Source organism: Akebia trifoliata, chromosome 14 (genome assembly GCF_017979445.1).
Source record: "Akebia trifoliata isolate Shusen 1 chromosome 14, ASM1797944v1, whole genome shotgun sequence".
NCBI lineage: Eukaryota > Viridiplantae > Streptophyta > Magnoliopsida > Ranunculales > Lardizabalaceae > Akebia > Akebia trifoliata.
Window position 1 is genome coordinate 10,373,645 of NC_141388.1, and position 22,337 is coordinate 10,395,981.

The following is a 22,337-nucleotide window of genomic DNA, read 5'->3' on the forward strand; positions in this document are numbered from 1 at the left end:
TGGGCTTGGGTAGAGAGTTGGGCTTGGGTAATGTGTTGGGTTGAATAGGAATAGATTTGGGTTGAGTTGAATGGACTTGGGTATTGGGTAGGATAAGAGTGGGTTTGGGAATTGAGTTGAGTGGGCTTAGGTTTGGTTAGAATAAAAATGGGTTTGGGGGTTGAGTTGAGTGGGCTAATTTTCGGTCCGTGGGCCACGTGAGAAGCCTTGGGCCGTTTATTGAAATTAATATGACAAAATTTATTGGATTTTTGTAGGTTTGGACCTCGGAGCCCATTCCAATTTTTACGATTTTTGGGGCATTTTGCGTCGAGGGCCCGCTCAAATTTGGGTGTCTACACTACCTAAAATTCATCTTTCTATTTCTCCAAATATCTTATTTTGTTCTTGGGATTTATAAGTTAAGGAGATAAAATTGTACGCTTGAAGATGACTTTGCCCTAAACTATTTTCAACCTATTTAACCTGGTAGAAACTCTTAATTTTTCAACCCAACTTTCTACTTCTTTAAGAGTTCTACAAAGAGGATAGATCCTTAATCTCAGAAAATGAGTTAAAAAAAACTGCATGAAGATAGTCGATTTTGGGAGAAAAGCAAGGGAAGATGATGGCCTTTAGGTCATTTACATTTATCGCTCACAATAGGACCTTGGTCAAGGGGCCATGTCAACAATTTAAAAACACGAGGATATCTCAAATATTCACCAAAATGTGGGGGTTGTTTGTCTTAAACACGAGATACCATGCGCCTGGTGTTGGGTAACACACCCTTCCCACCTCGTAGCCGCGTTTACCTCCGTTTATTTCAATCTGACGTTTCTCTCCCATTTTACAGAGAGACGAGCTCTGCCTCTTCTTCTTCTTCATTTAGAAACCCTAATTCTTTATTCTTCTTCGTTTGGAAACCCTAATTCTCATAAAATTCTCTCAGATTCACAGAAGATCAATCGTCCCCTCTCTAAAAATCACAAATGCTCGTCTCCAAATTACAGATCTCTCTGCAACATCTCCCATCTTCCGCCTTCGGTTCATTCTCAAAATCCAAACCCTAACTCTAACAGATCCATGTTGTTCTAGTTCCAGGTACGAAGAAGAAGATCTTTTTCTCTCCATCACCTCTTTGAATTAAATCCAATCTCCAATGAAGAGTTCGAACCGATTCTTCACAATTGGACTCGTGACGTCTTGGTACTCTTCCAATATTGGGGTTTTGTTGTTGAACAAGTATCTCCTCAGCAATTATGGATTCAAGTATCCGATCTTCCTCACTATGTGCCATATGACAGCTTGTTCGCTCTTCAGCTACGTTGCAATCGCATGGTTGAAGATGGTTCCTGTTCAGACCATTCGATCTCGTGTCCAATTCATGAAGATTTCTGCCCTTAGTCTTGTTTTCTGCTTCTCGGTTGTTAGCGGCAATGTTTCGCTTCGATTCCTCCCTGTTTCCTTTAATCAGGCAATTGGTGCGACGACGCCCTTCTTTACGGCCGTGTTTGCTTATATTATGACCGTAAAAAGGGAGGATTGGCTCACTTATGTAACCCTCATTCCCGTCGTCGCTGGTGTTGTTATTGCAAGTGGGGTGAGAGCTACTTTAATCAATTAATTATCTATAATTTGCCAATTTTTTTGTCCTTCTAATTGGGGAATTGTGTTTTCTTTTGTTTTCATCGCTTGTCTACAATCAAAATTCTTATGTTTCATATTTTATTGGTTTTGAGACTTTGAGAGATTCCAAGAATTCCCAAATGGTTTTGTGATTCGAATTGGGGAATTGGATTTTCTCTTGTTAGCATTGCTTGTCTGTAATTAAATTATTATGTTATATATTTAATTGGTTTTTGAGACTTGAATGAAATTCCAAGAATTCATAAAATAGCTCCCTTTTTTTGTTTAAAAGGGGAAAAAATGAATGATTTTATTTAGATAAGCTCCACTTTCTAATTAATATTTATTTGTGTTGATTAATAATATTCTCTCTTCGAAGGATATTATCAACTGGTACCATGATTGTGCATACATAGTGGAATATGATTAGGTAGGTTTGGTTCAATCTGTTGGACCTGGTTAATAATTGGGCATACAAGACTTGCCGATAAAGATAATTGACTTGCCCATGATTTTTTTACACCTGATTAATATTAAAGTTGGGTGTGGATTTACTAATGTCGCAAACCAGTTGGCACCCTTTATTCGAACTGATTTTCTTAGCCAGTTTTGTGTGGATACATGATTTATGCTCTTTTAAGGATCTTCAGATGGTTGCGTTGCTATTAAATTATTTCTGAATTTTGTACCTTTTAACTTGTGAAAGCTTGTAAATGAATTATATATTTGTCCCTTATTTCTTTCTTGTAATTTACTTGCAGGGTGAACCGAGTTTCCATCTATTTGGGTTTATAATGTGTGTTGGTGCTACTGCTGCAAGGGCACTCAAGTCAGTGCTGCAAGGGATTTTGTTGTCCTCTGAAGGGTAAATGAATATCTTTTATATTGTTTGTCTGTTTTCTGGTTGAATTCAGGGGCTTGAGGTTTCTCGTGTTGATTTGAACATATTCTGAAATTGGAAAGCTATACTGAAATGCTTTTATTATTCAATAGGGAAAAGCTGAATTCTATGAACCTCCTTCTATACATGGCTCCAATAGCTGTGGTATTCCTTCTTCCTGCAACACTCCTGATGGAGGAAAATGTGGTTGGGATCACTCTAGCTCTTGCAAGAGATGATTTCAAGATCATATGGTACCTGCTCTTCAATTCTGCACTCGCATATTTTGTGAATTTGACAAATTTTTTGGTTACCAAACACACCAGTGCTTTGACTCTTCAGGTATGTGCCCTTGTTCAAATACATTCTTTTTTCTTTTTTTTTTGGAGATTAAATACATTCTTTTTTGTTGCTCTTGCTTTACTTAAAATTTATGAGTTCCGAATGAGATCTATTAAATTTTAAAATGAATAAAAGAATTAACCGAATACTGTATTTGAAATTATTCTAGGTGTCTAAATTTTATAGAGTCCCATGAGTTCGATCTAATATTTGGTATGATTTTATTATTAACCACCCAAAGCCCAAACCTACTATCTTTGAATGGTTCCTGTTCCTAATGGCTAGTGGTTACAAAGCTGGTACTGAAATGAGTAGATCCTTAATTGAGACACTTGGTTCCCTTTCCGATTCCTGTCAGGTAACGATTGATTAGGAATTTTTTGGCACCTCTGGGTTCATTGATTCTCTTGGAATCCAGGCCGAACATTGTAAGAGTTTCCTTCCACTTCGAAGGGACCAATGAATGCTCTTGATCATCTTTGACTCCCCTAGAAAAGCTAAAGCATCTGCTTCGATAGAATTTTGGATCCTAATCGGGCTAGAGATTCTAGGGCTGTTAACGGATAGCTATCCGATTGGATAGTGCTATATTTGAATTCGAATCTGAAAAAAAATAATGATATCCGAATTCGAATTCGAATCCGATCGGATATCACTAACAAACATTCGAATTCGAATTCGAAAAATATATCGGATATCCGATAATATCCGATCTGATAAAAAATCCTACAAATGGGGTTTTACCCTGTGTGTGAGAGTAAAATTTCACCTATTCAAATCTGTTAAAAAACAAATTAATTTTCTTATTTTTTCAACTCCAAAATTGTAATATTCCACCTATTTCAATATTAAAATAGAATAAAATGGGGTTTTACTCTACGTGTGTGTGTGTGAGATAGAGAGAGAGAGAGAGGAAGTATCTTTGGATGCTCTTTGACCGGAAAAGACGATGGTTATGGAGCTCACATCGTCGAAAAAATGGGTTTTATCGAGAGAGAGAGAGAGAGAGAGAAAATACGTACCTAGATGCTCGCCGACCGGAGAAGACGGTGGGTAATGGAGCTCGCAGCCTCGCACGGTCGAAACTCTCGTTCCGTTTACTTCGACTGGTTCGTGTGGTTTAGGTTGAAAGAAGATAAAAACAAGTTAAGTTTTTGTTGTAAAACATGAATACACAGCATATATATATATATACATATATAAATTTTTTGTTGTAAAACATGAATACATAATATATATATATATATATATATATATATATATTATCGGAGCGGATATTATCGAATCGGATTTCGCAATATCCGAATTCGTATCCGAAATTCATTCGAATGTTAAAATAACATCCGAATCCGATATCCGAAAATTTCGGATAATATCCGATTTTTCGAATTCGGATTCGGATTTCGGCTATCCATTGACACCCCTAAGAGATTCTTCAATTGCAAATCTTATTCGTCTTTGAAGATCTCCTTTATCCCTCCTACTTGTGATTTCCAGATGAACATCCATCAAAGTTCACAGTTAACAGCACCCCACAATGCTGTCATAATCAACTTAGTCGTAAAACCATAAGGAATGGGATGTATATTGGACCAGGATTATATTATTGGATTGTAAGATTCATAAAGATTTATTATTTATGAGTATAAATAATATCCAAAAAATTAAATACATACAATATGCCTAATCACTCTACAAACCATCATAATATTAACAAAACAATTTACTTTGTAACATGCATTATAAGGATTTTGTTCTAAAGAATAGTTATACCAACAAAAGTCGATCAAAATCATTTATATTCCCTTCAGTATCAAATTAAACAAGTTTCCTTCATCAACAACAGCAGTTCTTAAATCTCAATCATTCAAATTGCATGCACATACACGCATTCTTGTCTAGATTTTTCAATTGAAAATGTATTTGGTTCAATCAAATCGTAGAATTTGAGGCAATCATAAGATTTTTTTCTCTTTTTCAATAAGTTGGTTGTCAAAGGTATGGATGGTGTTCATCATCCATATGACAAGGCGCCACGTAGTTTGATGATGGTTCGTTATGCTGTGGAGATAAAAGCCACTTGGATCATGTTATCCTTCCCTACATATTAGTACATCGACTAGAAGAGACAATGACATCGTCGAACAATATCTGCCCAAGACAAGGAGTTGTGTTGCCACGTTGTCAGGTTGATACAATCGAGTGAGGCACTAGCTAAGTTGTAACGATGGGCAACCAGACCTGCCAGTTGAGTTATCCCTAGGAAACAAGCTCTGTGATGGGGTCAGAGCGTGCCTTTGAGCAACAAAACCAACTGTGAGAGTTGATTTACCCGCCAATCTAATGGCATCCCTCCTAACAAAGGAGTAGCCCCAACATTAGTGACAACTTGCACTTTTAAATAAAAAGGTGAACAGATGAGAGAAAGGGGTTGGAAGAAAGATAGAGAAACTGATAGAAGGTGACCCCTTCTTCCCACCAACAACATTCCTCACCCTTTGAGATTTAAATAACTATTTTGGACATTCTCTGGTTACTCTTGATACCATCGTGTTGGAAAAAAGTTCACTTTCTTTCTCTCTGTGTAATTTAAAATGAATAAATGATACAAGTAACAATTAAACAATATATTAAGTCACAAACATTTAATATTGTGAAAAAACCCTTCAAAGTGAAGGGAAAAACCACGTGATGAAGTTCAAATAATCTTTCACTATAAAAGAACTCTCTACATAACACTAGAAGACGTAATCATCAAGAGAACAACCACTCTTGGGTTACAATATAAATGTTTTCACTAAGAAGGTGGATTCCAATCAATTAGAACAACAAAATTTTTACCCGGATGGTGGTTACAAAATACATCTAAAATTAAACTTTTTGAGATGCCAAACAAATGCCCTTAAGTGTATGCCCTTGCCGATTATGCACTCTTCTTAGTTATATGTTATTGTAGATAATAGTATTCTAAAAGCAAGAACTTGAAAGAAAAAATCCTCCTTACTTTGGTACGTTGGAGAGAGGAGGAGGAGAGTGGGAGCAATAAAGTTTCACACATAACCCCACTTACGCGAGAGAAACCTTTTCTCTTCTCAAAGCATGTGGGATCCACCTCATAATGAGAGGGGATAACCCAAAAAACTTCCCCTCCCAACTCATGAGGAAGGCTCACCCAATCTTACCAAGCTACAACAACACTCTCATTTGTCATTAGACAAAGTTTTGGTCATCATATATGAGGTGTTATCTTCAATTTAAATCTTCTCAACTTGTAATAGTTTGTTCACCAGGACCTCCCGTATCCAATACCTTACATTAATGTGTTTTGTCCAGGAATGAAAACTTGCATTTGTGCTCAAATGAATAGCACGGATGCTATTTTGTCTCTTGTATAGATGGGGTTAGCTTTGAAACTTTATTGCCTCCACTCTCTCTCCTCATTTCTTTAACATACCAATGTAATAAGGGTTTTTTCTTTTGAGTTTCTTGTTTCTCGAACATTATTCTCTACAACAACATACACCTAAGAAGGAGAGAAAAACAACCCCTATTGTTGCCATCTTCAAGCACAGTTCAAACCGATTTTGACAGGTCTTTTTGGGGTTTGTGAAACTCAATAGCATTTGTTTGACATCTCAAAAAGTTCTTTTTTGGAGGTATTTGTAACCACAATCTGGTTAAGATTTTTGTTGTTCATGTTGATTGGAATTACCTTGTTGATGAAGACATTTATATTGTAATCCAAGAGTAGTTGTTCTCTTGATAATTGTATCCCCTGGTATTATCTGAAGAGAACTCTTTGTAATCCTATTATTTTTATAGTCAAAGATTATCTGGAATTAGGTCCCGTGGTTTTTCCCTTCACATTGAAAGGTTTTCCACATAAATTTTCGGTGTCTTGATATATTATTTGATTTTTCCTTGTATTTTCCACCCCTTTTAAATCACACAAAAAGAGAAAGAATGTCAGCTTTTTCCCAACATGTTGTGTACTCAAATGGCCATAATCTTGGTTTAGGCAGGAACTGGAATTTATCCACTTCTTTGCATTTCCGAATAATGACATCGTAATAGGATTTGAATTGTGAAACATACTTAAACATGGAAACTGTAAGATTTTTATCTATAAAGATTTAAGCATAAGACCAAGTGTTTGGTTTAAAACTTGGTTGGAATTGTAGGATTCATTTAAGAAATTGTAGGATTTTAACAAAATTGATCCCTACTTCTGGTTTCTTCCAACAGTGCTAAATAGGATTCCTGAGCTTGTTGGGATAGGGATCGACCTGTGCTTGAAACTTGTTCTTATACCACAAAAATCTTTTGAGAATGGTTGTCAATTAAATGATTTTGTTCCTGAACACTTGTGTTTAAGATCTACTTCTCTTATGGTCACACCTAGTCCGATCATTATATATTGTTGAAGTGGAAATTTCAGATTCAAACGCCATTCCCCTTCACTAAGACCCTCCTTCTAGTTAAGGTTGGACTCTAATCCTGCAGAGACCCCTTTCTAGCTGGCAGATTGGGTTTGAGCCTTTGCAGAACACAATTTTGCTTACTGTCATGGAGGACTATATTGTGTTTCCTCCTGGCAATCACTTTGAAAAAGGATATATAGGACACTGTACTTTCAAACTGCATACCAGGGGAGATTGTTTCTTGCAAGGCCTTGAGTCACATCGGATCAGATGCAGAGATTTAGATCTTTGTGCAATTACTCTGCAGTGAATGGAGGTGGAATGTCTAAATTTTTGTGGATTCATCAATGCCTTAGGTGTGGAAATGAGGTGGTGAACTCTTGGCTAAAAGGTTTATTAGTAATCAAAAGAAATCCAAGTCTTGAAACTGGAAATCTGAATATGAAAACAAGCCAACAAGAGCTTGGGAAGACAAGTCCTCAGTCATGAATCTGGAAAATTTTCCAGTGATCATAATGTCATTGGGAACAGATATTTGGAGTGAAGGGGACCTTAATGATGCAAGATGGCAACCATGCTTCTCATAAGTTCAGTCTTTAAAGTCCTGGATAGGTGAAAAACAGTCGACATCCTTGGAAATCAACTCTATACAGGTTTTTCGGGAGGGCATAATTGGAGAGAAGGAAATATAATGTTTGGCAGTAAAGCACTATGAGACCCGTCAATGGTGTTGGATACTTTAGTGACTGAAGACCGGTTGCATGTGGTGTGCATTTTGCATTGATGTTTCAGATAATGAATGTGTAAAAATTAATGTCAGTGGGATGATTGATAAGAAAATATTTTGCTTATCTTTTCTGCATGTTGGTACTATAGAATATAGACCTGTTTGAAGTCAAATCAATTTCAGTAGCTAGACCATGGCTTCAGTAGCTATACTTGTATGAATGTTTGCCTCAAATAAATACATAATGTATCATGAAGAATAAGTTATTAGGGTATCCTTTGAAGGTATGCTGATCATATACATCATCATCACCATCTATTCCTTAGTCCATATGAATCTCATGATGCTGCCTCTTATGCTAAGAAGGGGCATGTGTTCTCAGATCCATTATTACCTTAATCCATGCTCACCCTTTTAGGACGTTCAACCTGCCCCAAAGAGCTTTTGTTGATGATGTTATTTATCTTTGTTCTACATTCCCAAATTATCTCCCATTGATGTTGGTGATAGACATCCATTTTTGTGGAACACATTGTATATGAATGACATGTTGTTGACTGACTTCACAGGTCCTGGGCAATGCAAAAGGGGCTGTGGCTGTGGTTGTTTCAATTTCGATCTTCAGAAATCCTGTTTCTGTGACTGGGATGCTTGGTTACACTCTCACCGTCATTGGTGTCATCCTCTACAGTGAAGCCAAGAAGCGAAGTAGCAAATGAGAATCTGTTGCCAATCATGCAAGTATGTTTTTCTAACATTTTCTTCTCTTTATGGTTGGGAGCAGCAACAAACTTATTGAAGCTGAGGTAAAACGCTCTTGCTGCAGATGCCATAGATTGCACCCTCAATTTTTTATTTTTTTTTAAAGTCTCCTGGAAACCAGGTTGAGGGTTTCCACTTGTATCAACAGCGACAACTAGTGTAGCAACTAGGGAAATCTCGATAGAAGATGACTGATTTGTCTCTCTTTTGTTTCCATCCTCTCTGCCTAGAGTTGAGTGTCTGTCTATTACCCTTTTCAGGGGATGAATGGGATTTCTGCCCTATCAGTCTATTTCAATTTGTTCTCTGATTAATTAATTAATTAAAGATATACTCAGATAATTTTTCCATTATATTTTGATCCTCAATCCCAAGTGTCAAATACTCTGCAAATTCTACTTTTTCCATATGCTTTTACTAATATTCAAGGTTATGGTAGTTTATCTATTGTTCACATTACTCAGTTCCATACAGATATTAGAGCACTCATAAGTTGACATACTGATTCTTAGGACGAGAGGAAATGCATGTATTCCTCCATTGCAAGTTTTTATTTATTTATTTAAAGAAAAATGATTTGAAATTGTAAGTATGTAGTTAAATTAATTATATTAACAAACCTAAGAATGCTAATATTCTCTCTTCAAATTAGTGGACAAATTTGAAAATAACAAAAACACCTTCCCGCTGAATTACAAAGTTATTATCAGCTGTTTTTCTTTTCCCCAACCTTTTCCTTCATCTTAGAAAATTTTCAATTTATCCAAAAAGAATGAAAAAATTGGCCATATTTATATGCAAGTGAAGCACAGGATTTCTAACCACCCAGGCCTATGAATAACCTCACCAACTTGCCAAATTAGCATATTAGACTCTTGTTATTAGGGTATTTTTTTATTAAAAAACCGAGTGAAAGGTGGAATGAGATTTTGGATGTCATTAATTTTTTTTTTTGTCAAAATAAATTGGATCCAAAATACACACCAAAACTGGGCAGTAGTTCAACCAGGCGATTGTGCACTTGTCATGGACAAGATATCCGATTTATGAGTCATCTCAGACGAGATTTAAAAAAATGCCTAAAAATTTGATCATACCATCTTTGAGAAACCTTTTCAGTTCGTCTCGTTCATGGACAATACCAGGACAACTCGGCCGAGTCATCTCAAATCTCAGACAAGATTTAAAACCATGCTTATTGCTGCCACTCAAACTTTATTTTTGTCAAGAATGCCCAAATTAATTAGTTGAGATCCTATGGTCTAGATGTTGGGTAAATTACCCTCACGAGACTCAGGTTTGGTAACTAAGCCAACACAGGTGCGAAGTACCAAATCTCTCATAAATTAAGTAGCTTGCCTAATTGAAAAATAGAACTTAGGCAAAAGTAAACCATCAAGTTAGATAATATAAAAAAATCAACCCAGCTCGGCTCAAGTTTAAACTTCGTTGTTTAAAAACTTATTAAAGAACACCAAAATTCCAGAAGCTGCTTGATCATACCTTACATTCATTTCATGCTGGGAATGGGAGCTACACATGGGCATGTACTTATAGAATTATATAGAGGAAAAGGATTCATTTAGCCACCTAGAATTTTGGAACAAGGCTTTAATGTCCACAACCATTATCCAACAAGTAGTAACTTGGATGAATTTAATTTTGGAAATGAAACCCTAGATTAATGTAAGGAAATTTTAACTAAATGAATCAAATTTTGACATGAGAAGAGAACCTTAATTATTTTTATTTTTATTTTTGTAAAAAAAATGGGGAACTCAATATGGTTAAATTTTATAAGGATCTGATTTTTTTTGACAAATTTGATTGTAAGAGCAAAGAGTGAAGAAGTAGGAGGAACAAAGAAATATTACATCATAAAGGGCTTTTTAAGCATATATATACTCAACCCATCAATAGTCCTGAAAATACCAAAACTTTAAAAAAAAATAACAATTACCAGTTCAACCCAAAAGGGAGAATACAAATGCACCATTACCACTGTCTTCAAATCCTACAAACTAAGAATTTGATTAACTGATAAGGTAAACCCCTCAAATAAAATTGAAGATAAACATATCTCTAGGAATTAAAGATTGAAGAGAGAAATAGGGAGTAAAGGAAATAAGGTGGGATGAAAAATATGGATCTATCAAACTTGAGGCTTTGTTTCTTCATCATCTTCTTCAATCTTGGGAGCCAAGTAAAACCTAACGTAACCCATCTCAGCAATCTTGTATTCAACCACTACGGGCAACTCTGATGACAAGCTAATGGTCACAGTACTTGACAATGGGGTTGCCTTTGTGAAGGAGTTCATGTACCTTAGCGCAAATGTTAACGACACAGCCTCCTTTATCTCTATTATGGTAGCTTCCTCTGGCTGCATGTTTTGCCCAATATTAATTTTAAAAAAAAAATTATGGTTCTATAAAAAAAAATTAAGGAAATTGAATCACTCGTGGTACTAAGCACAAGAACCAAACTTGCATATTTGGGTCTCAATTATTGTGGGAGATTTTGATCAAATTTATAGATAAAATAAAGAAAAACAAAATCAATAAAAACTTGAACCAAAACTCACCTTATCTACTGTAGTATTCTGCCTGCAGACAATATTTGCAGTTCCAATATCACCCTTTGTAGAGAACTTCACACCCTCCTTTGTCACAGAGATCACAACTGCCACCAACCATGAAAAATACATAAATAAACACAAAAAAAACTCAAAAATTTAAAATTTAAAATAAATGATGGCGAGACTGAAATATTGTACCAGTATCACCAATGCTGCTTAGATCCTTGCAAATCCTTGCAAACTCTGTTGATGGCATCCGTACAATTGCGTGATACTCTGCTTCCGGAATCCCAAGATGTTCACTATCGATATCCATTAGCTTCATCTCAAAATCAGCGATCTTATCTTGACCTTTAACAAATTTTAAAAAAAATGAACAAATACGACATAAATCGCATAAAAGGATTATAAAATGAAAAGCCTAATTTTGTTTTTAGATCGATTTGACTTTCCAACCTAGGGTTTTGAAACATTAAGACTTACTAGGGCTTTCGAACATGAAGGTGACAGTATCACTGCCATCATCGGCTTTGAGGGTGATGATATCATCGTTACCGGCGCATTTTAGCATCTTGGACATGTTATTGAGGTTCATGCCCATGGAGATATTGCGATCACAGCGATAGTGCTCGAATCCCTCCGATCTGAGGAGGAAGGCAACCAGAGCCACGTGGCTTGAATCCATGGCTTGGAGAGAGAATCCAGTGGCTGAGCAATCGAAGTTTGCGTCGTTCACAAGGTCCTTGATCGCTTCTAGAACCTTCTTCAACAGACTCCCCTGCACCAATCTTAGCTCCAACATCTTGTCTTCTTTGTTTCTGCTTCTCTTGTGTGGGAGATTGCGTGAGCGAGCGAGAGAGAGAGAGAGAGAGAGATTAGGTTTTCTAGAGAGAGGTAGGGAAGAAAAGAGAAGGTAAGACCGAATAGGTGTTGGGGTTAAACTAGTGATATATAGTGGGTGTTTTGAAAACCTAAATGGGTATTGGCGGGAATTTGTTGATTTCCCGCCACGGTTTTGGGGAACAAATGGTGAGAAGATCCGTAACCTAAAGCTTTCCCGACACGATTTATCTCATGAAGGACTCTAAAGTGCACCGGATGGCTATTTACCAATCTCCAACCTCTTGCCATAAGCCTTTGTTTTTTTTTTTTTTCTCAAAAATTACTTACAATCTCTTCAACCTTAAGGCAACTCGATTTATTTGACAAAGTCATAAGAGCGAGAACTTTATTCATTTTCTTATCATTGATTTAAAAATCATATAATAGATCAAACCAAGTAATTTATAAACAGTGGATAAAACAAAAATGGCCTTCTAGTCTCCAAAAATGGAAGACAAATTCTGGGAGAGGAAAAATAAAATAACGCTAATGATTTCAGACTCAAAAAGTTTAGTCAGTCTGGCTGACATGTGTGTGTCCCGAAGAAAAAGATCTATGGTTATGTGCTCTTGTCACATCAGTCATGTACAGAATGGATGAAAATTTTCGAGTCAGAAAATCACGACTCAGTGTATATTTTCTCCACTCTCGTTCCAGGGGCTAGCGATCAAGAAACTAAGAGATAAGGAGTCCCTACCCCTACCCTATAGTAACACTGGGAGATGGAGAACCACCAAAGAAATAAGGTCGGGTCGGGGGCCTAACTTGAAACATCATCTTTGAAATGCTTCATTTTCTTTACAGGTTACCTTATTGACCTCTCTCCTCCTTCTTTGGAGCTCGTCCGTTTGTTGGGTGATTCTTTGCTCTCATGTTTGAGTGTTTGCTCGTCGTTTAGGCTGGTGAGTTATATTTCTGCTCATTGCAGTCACCTCCAGGGGTTCTTCGCATTTGGATAGTACTAGAACCCTTGTGCCTCAGACTGGAAAGGATAATTCATCAAAGATCACATGGCTGAAGATGAAAACATAGCCTGAAGAGGGATCGAGACAGCGATACCCTTTATGATTGGGACTATAACCCAAAAATGTTTCGCTTCAATCATTCAGTTATTTTATGCCATTTTCATATACACAAACAGTGGTCAAGTAGGTTTTGATTCGTTAGACTAACGCCTTGCTATGTTCGCTTAATACGAAATGAAAAAAATGAAGATATCCTCCAACAAAAGGATTCCCCCACCTGGTTACTCTCGGATAGTCGGGTGTGCCATATCCCAATTAAGCCCCCATAACCCTCTTATATTCATAGTTCACCCCCTCTCCGATCGTTCTTTTGGAGTAATTGGTTGATTAACTAATAATTCAGTCATAGGGAGAGAAACTTGGGGAGGGCAATATTAGATTATCTTTGATTTTTCTATTATCGTTATAACAGCAAATCTCCCAACCAGATGGCTGAAACAAACCATAGTACCAATTTGGCAAGCTGAGCTATAAAGACAAACAGGTCCCAACGGATCCGTGCATATACCAATCATGCAAAATAGTAAGAACTTCAACTAGTTTCCTCCCAACAGTTAGCAACCACTGATTATACCACATTTTTATTTTCAAAATAGATACATCAACCACTTTTTTCAATCAGACCATTATCAGAATGGAAACTCAGAGCAAGCCAAATCTCTAATAATATGATAGTCACATTTGAAGATTTTTTTAAGTACTGCAAATATTTCAACAAGATTCAATTACACAACAACACTCACAGCTAAGCCAAAATAAAACAAAGAGAAACGAGTTTGGCATTTACCCAGATGAACCCTAAAGGAAGAAATGAAACAAGAACACACGACCAGGATTTAGAGGTCAAGCATCTGGTACAGTAGCTGCTGCTGCTGAGCGCTTGATTGTAGCACACTTGATGAGGTGGTTGTAGCTGCCTTTCTCCTTGAAAAGCTGAGAGAAATGGTGTTTGCAGTATAGAATGCCTTCAAGAGCTGCATAGTTCGATGGAGAAATCGGGCAGCCACCATGAGAGCACTTGAAACAGGACTTGTGATAGGCTTGGTTCTCCACGGTTACCTGCAAAAAAAGAAATTGGAACAATAAGCCAAGCAACATTAAACAAGGGGAATGTTAACACCCAAGACCGCATGATGAAGTTTTTTTTTTGGTAAGTTTAAGGATTTTATAAATAAAGAGAACAAGTACAATGAAGGCCGAGATAGCCCCCAACACAGAAAAAGACTAAAACAAAGACAAACCAAAACAATAAGCAAGATACAAGACTAAAACTAAGAACTACACACAAAATCTTCGAAGAAAACCCCGGCGAATTCCTTGTTTAGTTTGGTCCAAAAGAACATCAATCCTAGTATCTCTATATAAATCAAATGCACATTATTCTCTTTGACTTTGAACACCCTGTTGTTCTTCTCCTTCAAGAGACCCCATGCTATGGCCGAAGGGAGAGTAGACCACAAATGCCTTTTTTTTTTCTGAGAAAAGATATTGAATTCTCAACCCTCTAGCAAAGAAAGGAAGTTATTGGGGGAAAACCCAACTCATTCGAAAGAGGGAAAGAAACGAAATCCAAATCCCTCGAGAGAAAGAACAATGAATGAGAGTATGATCCAACGATTCCCCGTCACTTCAACATGCTCTTGATCATTGTTGTCAAATGCAGTTGCATAGCGACCTAAATTATTATTAATTTTTTCACATGTCACGAGGGCATTATGTGAAAAATGTGTCAGCCTCAGAGGCACATATACAATTGCATTTGCTATATTACATAATGCAATATGCAATACTTGTCCAACAATCAGAAATATGACCTTTGGGGACTAATTTTTTATTTTTCAAATATTTTCTTTATAAAAAATCTCTATAAATACCCCATTTCCACCCCTCCTATTCCTACCACTCTCTGAGCATCTAAAAGGGTCATATTTGCTCTTTAATATTACTCTCTAAACCATACATTTACATCTACTACTAATTTTTATTCTTTTAATCTACAACTTGTTCTCTTAGTTTTTATAGTTCTTCTACTTCAAGACAAGAAAGATTCAAGAATGAAGATTCTAGTTTTACAAGAAGCAAGTCACGCAACTTAAAACTCATGAGGCAAGAAGAAAAAAAAATCAAGATTCAAGACAAGTAAGATTTAACGAATTGTACAACTTTGGGTGAGTTACAAGAAGTAGAAGAAGAAGATGAAGAACCATTGGATGTGAAGTAGAGTAAGTATACGTTAAAGAAGAGATTATTTGAATCAAGACTGATACAAATTACCAACCAATAAAGAATTAAATATTGTAACTTGCAAGTTTTGTTAAGTTCTTCGTAAACTAGTGGAAGAGTGGCAAGCCATAGGTGTGGGGTCCTCAGCGTTTAAGAGAAGACTGGAACATCACTCCATTTGCGATTTTCTCGGAAATTTGGAAGTGAAGGAACCTTAGGGCTTTTGAGGGGAAGGAATCTTCATTCCAAGGGATTATCACATCTATCTTGGGGTCTTTATTTTTGTGGAGCAAGGTTTTTAGTGAGTCAAAGGGGATCTTCTTTGAAGACTTTGTATTTAAGTGGGATTGGGTGTGTAGTGTTGCTGGTTGGTTTGGTTTTAGTTTTCTTTTTGTTGTTTTTACTTTGTTGCATGGTCACCTCGACCATGTTATTAATAAAAATCCTTGACTTATCAAAAAAAAGAAAAATAGTTTTGTTAAGTTCTATAATTAATAAAGATTTCATGTTTTCTTTTTTAAATTTCTTGAGCTTATGCATTCTTGGCATGTTACATTTGCAAATGTAATAAATAATAAATTACAATATATTGGAAATTCAAATTTACAAGAATATTTTTCTATGATTGTTACAATTATTGTATTTTTTTTCTCCTGTTTTAAAACATCTTTTTGTTATGCCACCGCATATGCGATGTGCGGATCACATAAGTACATAGCATTGCCTGGTCGCACACCATGGCATATGCTATTTAACAATGTTGCTCTTGGCATACATTTATTATTTGTCTTTCGGTGAAAAAAAATAAGGGTGTTTCGATCATTGTATAATGGTATTTTTGTAATTATCAAAAAACCTCAATGACATTTTTGGGAAAGCATTTATTGTACAATAACCAAAACACACTTACTGTTTGCACTAAAAGACAATGATAACTGCATTTAAAGGGCATTTTCGAAAAACCAAAGTTGTGAAGGATGCTAACGTCCCATGGTGCATTAGACATTAACAGTCCCTGACTCATTGTTCATCACTACTATGAAAAACAACACTCCATTACAGAATTAAAACAAAGCCCTCTCTTCCAATGGCATAGGCAAAACATTATTGTCTTCATTTAATAGCTTTTCATTTTACATGATTTCAATTAATTTGCAATGCATTTCCAACCTACTCAATCATCATGCAGAACATTTTGCTACGTCCAAGATACTTCTATTCTTTATTCTCAATATCAAATTGTGCATTTTAAGTATACAAAACAATGCAAACTGAAATTTCAATCCTAACCAGCAGCCCAACACAAGGCAAAAATTGTAATTCTATATTAAGAATGTGGAACTCTACCTTCTCCAGTGGATAAGCCGTTTTACCACAAGTAGCACATTTTTCTTGTGTCCCAGAAAACATGCCGGCAGCTTTGCTAGGTGACCTTGTCTGAAATCCACACAAGTCATTGAGAATCATGTACAACACCCATATCAAATTACTATTTTCTTCATGATTAAAACTCTTCCAATAAAAACCAAAATTTTATTGTAGACAAAATTATAGATAAATGCAGTGGTTTTGAGGCTACATTACCAGTTCTGGGGTCAACTTCTCAGCTGACTTCGCAGCTGCCAAAAAATGAAATGTATTATTGTGCAATTAAGCAGATAGAAACTAAACTTATATGAGATCAACAAGGGAACTTTAGCTGACAAAAGTGGGAGGGCATACGTGACTGGAAATTCTTGTTGAAGTTACCCGTCTCCTTAAAGAGCTGTTCGAAGTGAGGCTTACAGTAAAGAACACCTTCCATTGATGAAAAATTGCTCAGCTGAAAAACAGAAATATTAGATAACAGTATTAAATAATTGCCCAAACTGGCCCACAAATTGCCCAGAATGATGCTGGGCTGGGCCAAACATGCAATCTTCTATAAATGATCAGCCTGGCTCGGCTTGGTTATTAACAATGCAGATTGCTGTCCCGAATAAGATCGACCAAGTTAAGGCCCGGCCCAAACCCAACCCTCCCCAATCCATTTACGTCCCTACTAATGAGTAGCCAGTTTGATCTAAAATAAGGTCTTAATAGGTGCATTGGGTTTGCGTTAATCAGTTGGTCTACACAACCTAGCCCACAAAAGGAAAATAAAAAAGTGCATGGACAACATAGATTTATGAGTCAGCCAAAAGATCGTCACTCAACCTTTGAATGAAAAAGTTTAGGGTGGAAGAAACCCTCACATGATAGTTGCTCACTTGTAAATAATCACTGATCAAAGATCTCACTAAACGGATGAATAATAACTTGCGAAGAAAGGCGATGAGGATTGCAGTGACTGTGATTCAACTAGGAAAATGATATGAACCAGTACCAAAGATGATCAATTTTTATTCCTTTTGATAGGTTAAGTGAGAAAGTGGGGTTTTGATCCCAGGTCCATGGTATTACCAAACACAAATTTTACTACCTCACCAAGGTGACACCTTCCAAATTGATTTGAATCTGTACAATGGAAATTTCAGAAGTGATTTGAGCAGATGGTGGAATAACCAACGAGATGCAGCTTGTTCTCAGAATCACAATTGATGGATCATCAAATCGATAATGCAGCGATGATTCTGACCATAAAATACAATTTAATCAATGTGGTTGGCAAAACAGGGAACCAATCAGTAGTTAGAACATATTTGAGATGAAGGTAGTCAAACAACTGCAGGATGCAAAGTTTGGAGGGTGTCAAGCAGCAGTGATAATAGGGATGAATTGATGAGGGTGATGTGTTTAGACTAACCAGATGAAGGTGATGGGAGTAAGGATGGTGGTGGTCGTGGGTGATGGTGGATTGTTGATTGTTGACCCATGAAAATGTGGCGGGAGGTGAATACGACGGGATGATGATCATGTACGATGGATACAGATTGGATGATGTTGATGAGTGAATAGCGACAGTAGTTCAAGTTGGAGGACACAAACATCCGATCAAGAACTTTTAATATAATACCAAAATTGGTGTAAATGGATAGGGACACGTCCACAAAAATATGAGGAACTAGAACCAACCAGTTCATGATTAGAATCCACCACTCGAGGTTTTAAAAACCCTACAAAACTTATTATTCAAAAATGTAATTCTAGGACAACTGAAAAGCTCACATCACAATTTATATATTGCTTCTTTACCTAGTTTTCCTAATTCATATCAAAGCAATGTTGGAAACTCTTAATGTAATTTTTCAACTTGTTAAAAGCTATCAAATAAACTCCAAGTTAAAGTCAATGTGACTCTTAAGACGTAAGATATACAACCCTAATTATGTGGGTATGGCCCCACTTATTGAACTTGGATTGGAGCCCATTCCACGATGATCAAGGTCCCAGGCGCCCATGCAACATCAATGGCCTTACACACAACATATAGATTAAATAATCAACCGTAGGTATTACATAGTGCTCAAGTTGTTGTGCATGGTGAATTTGCAAGTCATGCGCTGAATTTTAACCATTTTAGGGCCTAGCCATGCACAAACAAATTTATGTATTAAAACCAAAGATGTGAGGGGAATGAGGTGTACACATTCTACGCATGGTTTACAATAATGTTCTAGAACGATAAATAATGGCTATTAAAACACCGACGACATGTTCCGCTTTCCAAAAATAGAGGAATTCCATTATTGTGTCAATTTACTGTTGATGATGGGCGCTATTTGTGCAATAAATACCATTAAGGTTCTATGGTACTGGTACCAGGGATGGATTTACAGTGGGGGCAATTGCCCCCACATTTTTCGTTAAAAACTATAGTGTCCATTTGATAATTTGATTTTTTTTTTTTTTTCGATATCATGGGTATCCCCACCCTTCGGGTGGGACTAATCCCATGGTCACACACACCGCATCTTTGAGTCCAATTCCGGTGTCATCTATTCCTCCACTAGCCAGCTAAGCTAGAGCTTGCCATCGACCGGTTTGTTTGGAAGTAACCGCATGTGCGGAAAAATGACGACCGCCTTACGGAGCGGAACAAGCCATCTTCCTTGAATAAGGAAGAAGGGGGCTTAAGGAACCGAAAGGCCCCTCGAAAAGTCCTACGTGTAATAGGTTGAATCGAGGGTCAACCGGACCCTGGAAAGTGGCCCCAAGAAATTCATAGCTTTGTGGGGTTTCGAACACTTGACCTACTTTTTCTGAGGAGCTTATCAAGGCTCGGCTAGCCACTAGGCCAACCCCTTGGGGTTACCTTTGATAATTTGATATATTTTGGGTTTAGTCCCCATAAACTTTTGACAAATGCCCCCACACCCACCCCAATCCCCACTCATGTTTTTGGGTTTATTAGAGCACCTCTATTTGGTTGATATTTGGCACTTGCCCCCACTAATGACATTGCCCCTTGACTCAGGTCTTTTATCATAGACTAATGGTAAGTGACCTAAATACCCTTTTCTTCAACCTCTAATCGAAATCATTGAATTTTCTCCTCAAATTCACGTTCTTCAACCTTATCGGACAACTATAGTTTGCTCCCTCAGCAAGAAAATCCTGGCTCAGCCCCTATATGGCAAGATGTTATTCAGACTTAAACAATCACACAATAACCTTTTATTTATTATTATTATTATTTTGGATAGGTAAGCCTATTTTTAATGAGATTAATAACTCGGTGTGGTAGGAATCGAACCAAGGTCTATGATATCATCACCCACAGACTTTACCAACTAGGCTAGTTGGCACCTTCAATGACCTTTATGTTATTTCCTTACTTCAATTCAATTTCAAAATTTAAGTGGGGCTCCTTGAGTTCCCTATAAGTTTTTGCTTTTGGTTCCCTTTGTAATTGTGGTTGGTCATCTCAACTTCCGTTTTTAGTAATATATTTTTCTACCTATCAAAAAAATAATAATAATAATTCAAAAGTTGCATTCAACATTTAAATTTTATGCTGAATATGATTTTTTTTAAGATAATTATCTAGTTATTATCTATGGTGGGATTCAACACTACCCCTTTCCATTGAGAGCTCCTAGCCATCATACCACCCGGTAAAGTTATTTTGCACTTCGATTCAAAGACCCTGCAAAGTTCCACTGCACTAAATCTGCGTAAAATGCAAAATAATGGTCTTTTGGTTACCCCTCCACAAATCAACATCTTTTTAAATGCACCATTAGCATCTGTCGATTGCAAGTCTGAGCAAAGTTTTTGCGTATAAGAATTGGCACAAAACTTTGTCGCGGAACTTTGCAAACTTTTAGGCATTCCACGGGCATATACCAAGCTGAGCCGAAGTGACGATTCTTTCACATTCGAGATGGTAACTTAAATGTACTAAAAACCATGCATATTCTTTGCATTTCCAGATCAGAGACAGAAAATAATAAGGGGAAATGATAAAAATAGTACCTTTAGAGTTCCTTTGCAGTGACTGCATTTGAAGCAGGACTTATGGTAAGAAACTCCATCAGCGGATAACTGATCCATCACATAAACGGTCTTATCACATGCCTTACACTTCTGCTGAGTGCCGATAAAAGCCATAGCTTCAACCTAGATCCGATGGTCTTCTAGATCTACCAAAACAAAACAAAAAACGAGTTCCAACAAGATGAACTCGACAGAAACGCGAAAAAGAGCAGGAAAAATCCCGCTTTCTGGCCAAAAATCGCCTCTTTCAAGACCTCACCAGCTCAGAATCCTTTAAATGTGCAAGAGAAACGCAGATTAAAATCTAAATATGCAAACATTGTTTCAATCGCATCAAATTGGAAGCAATTTACCTAAAAACACCGATCTGGAACCTTTGCAGGAACAGAGAGTTATTTCAAATCGAATCAACAAAACGAACGAAGAAGAAATCGATCAAGATGTCCTTGAAATGGTCAATGTTGCTTCAACAAATTCCGTCAAAGATCCAGACCTAGACAAACTCGTAGATCGTCCTCGTCGATAGAGTAACAACTTCTCCGAGCTGAATCACTAGAACAATCGCTGAAATCCAACCAAATGAGGATCGAAAGAGGGATTGGAATCAGATTTACAATTCCAACCTCTAAAAGGTGTGGATTCGGACGTTTTTCACAGCAAGCGGAGGCAGCAAACATAAAAACATAAAAAGGAAAGATAGATAGAGAGCTCTCTTAGGGTAGTCGTTGGTTGGTTGTCAATTTATATAGTTAAGCTGTTAGTTGAATTGAAATGCAAGCACGTGTCTTATTATCTACTAGTAAAATACGTGATATTAGGTTCGGCGTACAAGAGCAATTCCAACACAAATCGGCATATCCGCTAGGTATTTTTTCGTGGAGAATGATTTTGCCCCTTCAAGAGGTCTTCACTTCAATCATATTAGTCAAAATGATTCTCCGCAAAATTCAGTTACATTAAAATGTTTCGTAGTAGCGTCAACAGGTAAAAGGAGGGAAACTCAACTCTCTTCTTTTGACTTTCCCACTTTCTCTCTCCAAAATATTTTAAATTAGAGAATTAAAGATGAGTGCATCCGGGGCGAAGTCAGGATTTTCTTATAGTGGGGGCAAATTATAATTAATTATATAGTTGAAGAACTTAAATGGAAAGAGGTGAGGGTGTGGGGGCAAAAATTGGAGAGAGATGAGTCTCTGGGGGCAAATGGGAAGAATTTTAGGGAATGAGGACAAATGGGACATATAATTAGTTGAAAATATAGGGGGTATCTTAAAGTTTTGTGGGGGCAATTGCCCCCACCAGCTCCTTACTAGCTCCGCCCCTGAGTGCATTGAAGTGTTTTCGGAAGACTGTGACTCTATAAAATAACAATTGAGAGATGATGCATAGCTTGAGTCCTGGCTCGTTGGGATTACTCTAAGAAGAGATGATAACGTGGGAAAATGCTTGAGAATTGTTGTGTAACCGGTGA

The 22,337-nt window shown here is 37.0% G+C and overlaps 3 protein-coding genes across 4 annotated transcripts; 1 reads left to right on the forward strand and 2 right to left on the reverse strand.

The window, feature by feature from the left end:
* Positions 1 to 762: 762 nt before the first annotated feature.
* Positions 763 to 9,093, forward strand: LOC147386177 (putative sugar phosphate/phosphate translocator At3g11320). The gene is made up of 4 exons (XM_086423442.1): positions 763 to 1,582; positions 2,370 to 2,473; positions 2,602 to 2,830; positions 8,548 to 9,093. The coding sequence occupies exons 1-4, from the start codon at positions 1,142 to 1,144 to the stop codon at positions 8,695 to 8,697; spliced, it is 924 nt and encodes a 307-aa protein (XP_086279568.1). The 5' UTR covers positions 763 to 1,141; the 3' UTR covers positions 8,698 to 9,093.
* A 1,419-nt stretch (positions 9,094 to 10,512) lies between these two features.
* On the reverse strand, positions 10,513 to 12,450 carry LOC147386178 (DNA sliding clamp PCNA-like). Its single transcript, XM_086423443.1, has 4 exons — positions 11,802 to 12,450; positions 11,517 to 11,669; positions 11,325 to 11,422; positions 10,513 to 11,123 (listed from the first exon to the last, which is right to left on the reverse strand). Exons 1-4 carry the CDS (start codon positions 12,118 to 12,120, stop codon positions 10,893 to 10,895), a joined length of 801 nt encoding a protein of 266 aa, XP_086279569.1. The 5' UTR covers positions 12,121 to 12,450; the 3' UTR covers positions 10,513 to 10,892.
* Positions 12,451 to 13,886: 1,436 nt separating this feature from the next.
* On the reverse strand, positions 13,887 to 21,585 carry LOC147386179 (LIM domain-containing protein WLIM2b-like). 2 transcript variants are annotated; one of them, XM_086423445.1, is made up of 6 exons: positions 21,220 to 21,585; positions 20,846 to 21,012; positions 17,171 to 17,270; positions 17,033 to 17,067; positions 16,796 to 16,885; positions 13,887 to 14,284 (listed from the first exon to the last, which is right to left on the reverse strand). In XM_086423445.1, the coding sequence occupies exons 2-6, from the start codon at positions 20,978 to 20,980 to the stop codon at positions 14,069 to 14,071; spliced, it is 576 nt and encodes a 191-aa protein (XP_086279571.1). In that variant the 5' UTR covers positions 20,981 to 21,012; positions 21,220 to 21,585; the 3' UTR covers positions 13,887 to 14,068. The 2 variants fall into 2 exon arrangements, with proteins under 2 accessions (XP_086279571.1, XP_086279570.1); XM_086423444.1 differs by having other exon boundaries at positions 20,846 to 21,137.
* Positions 21,586 to 22,337: the final 752 nt, after the last annotated feature.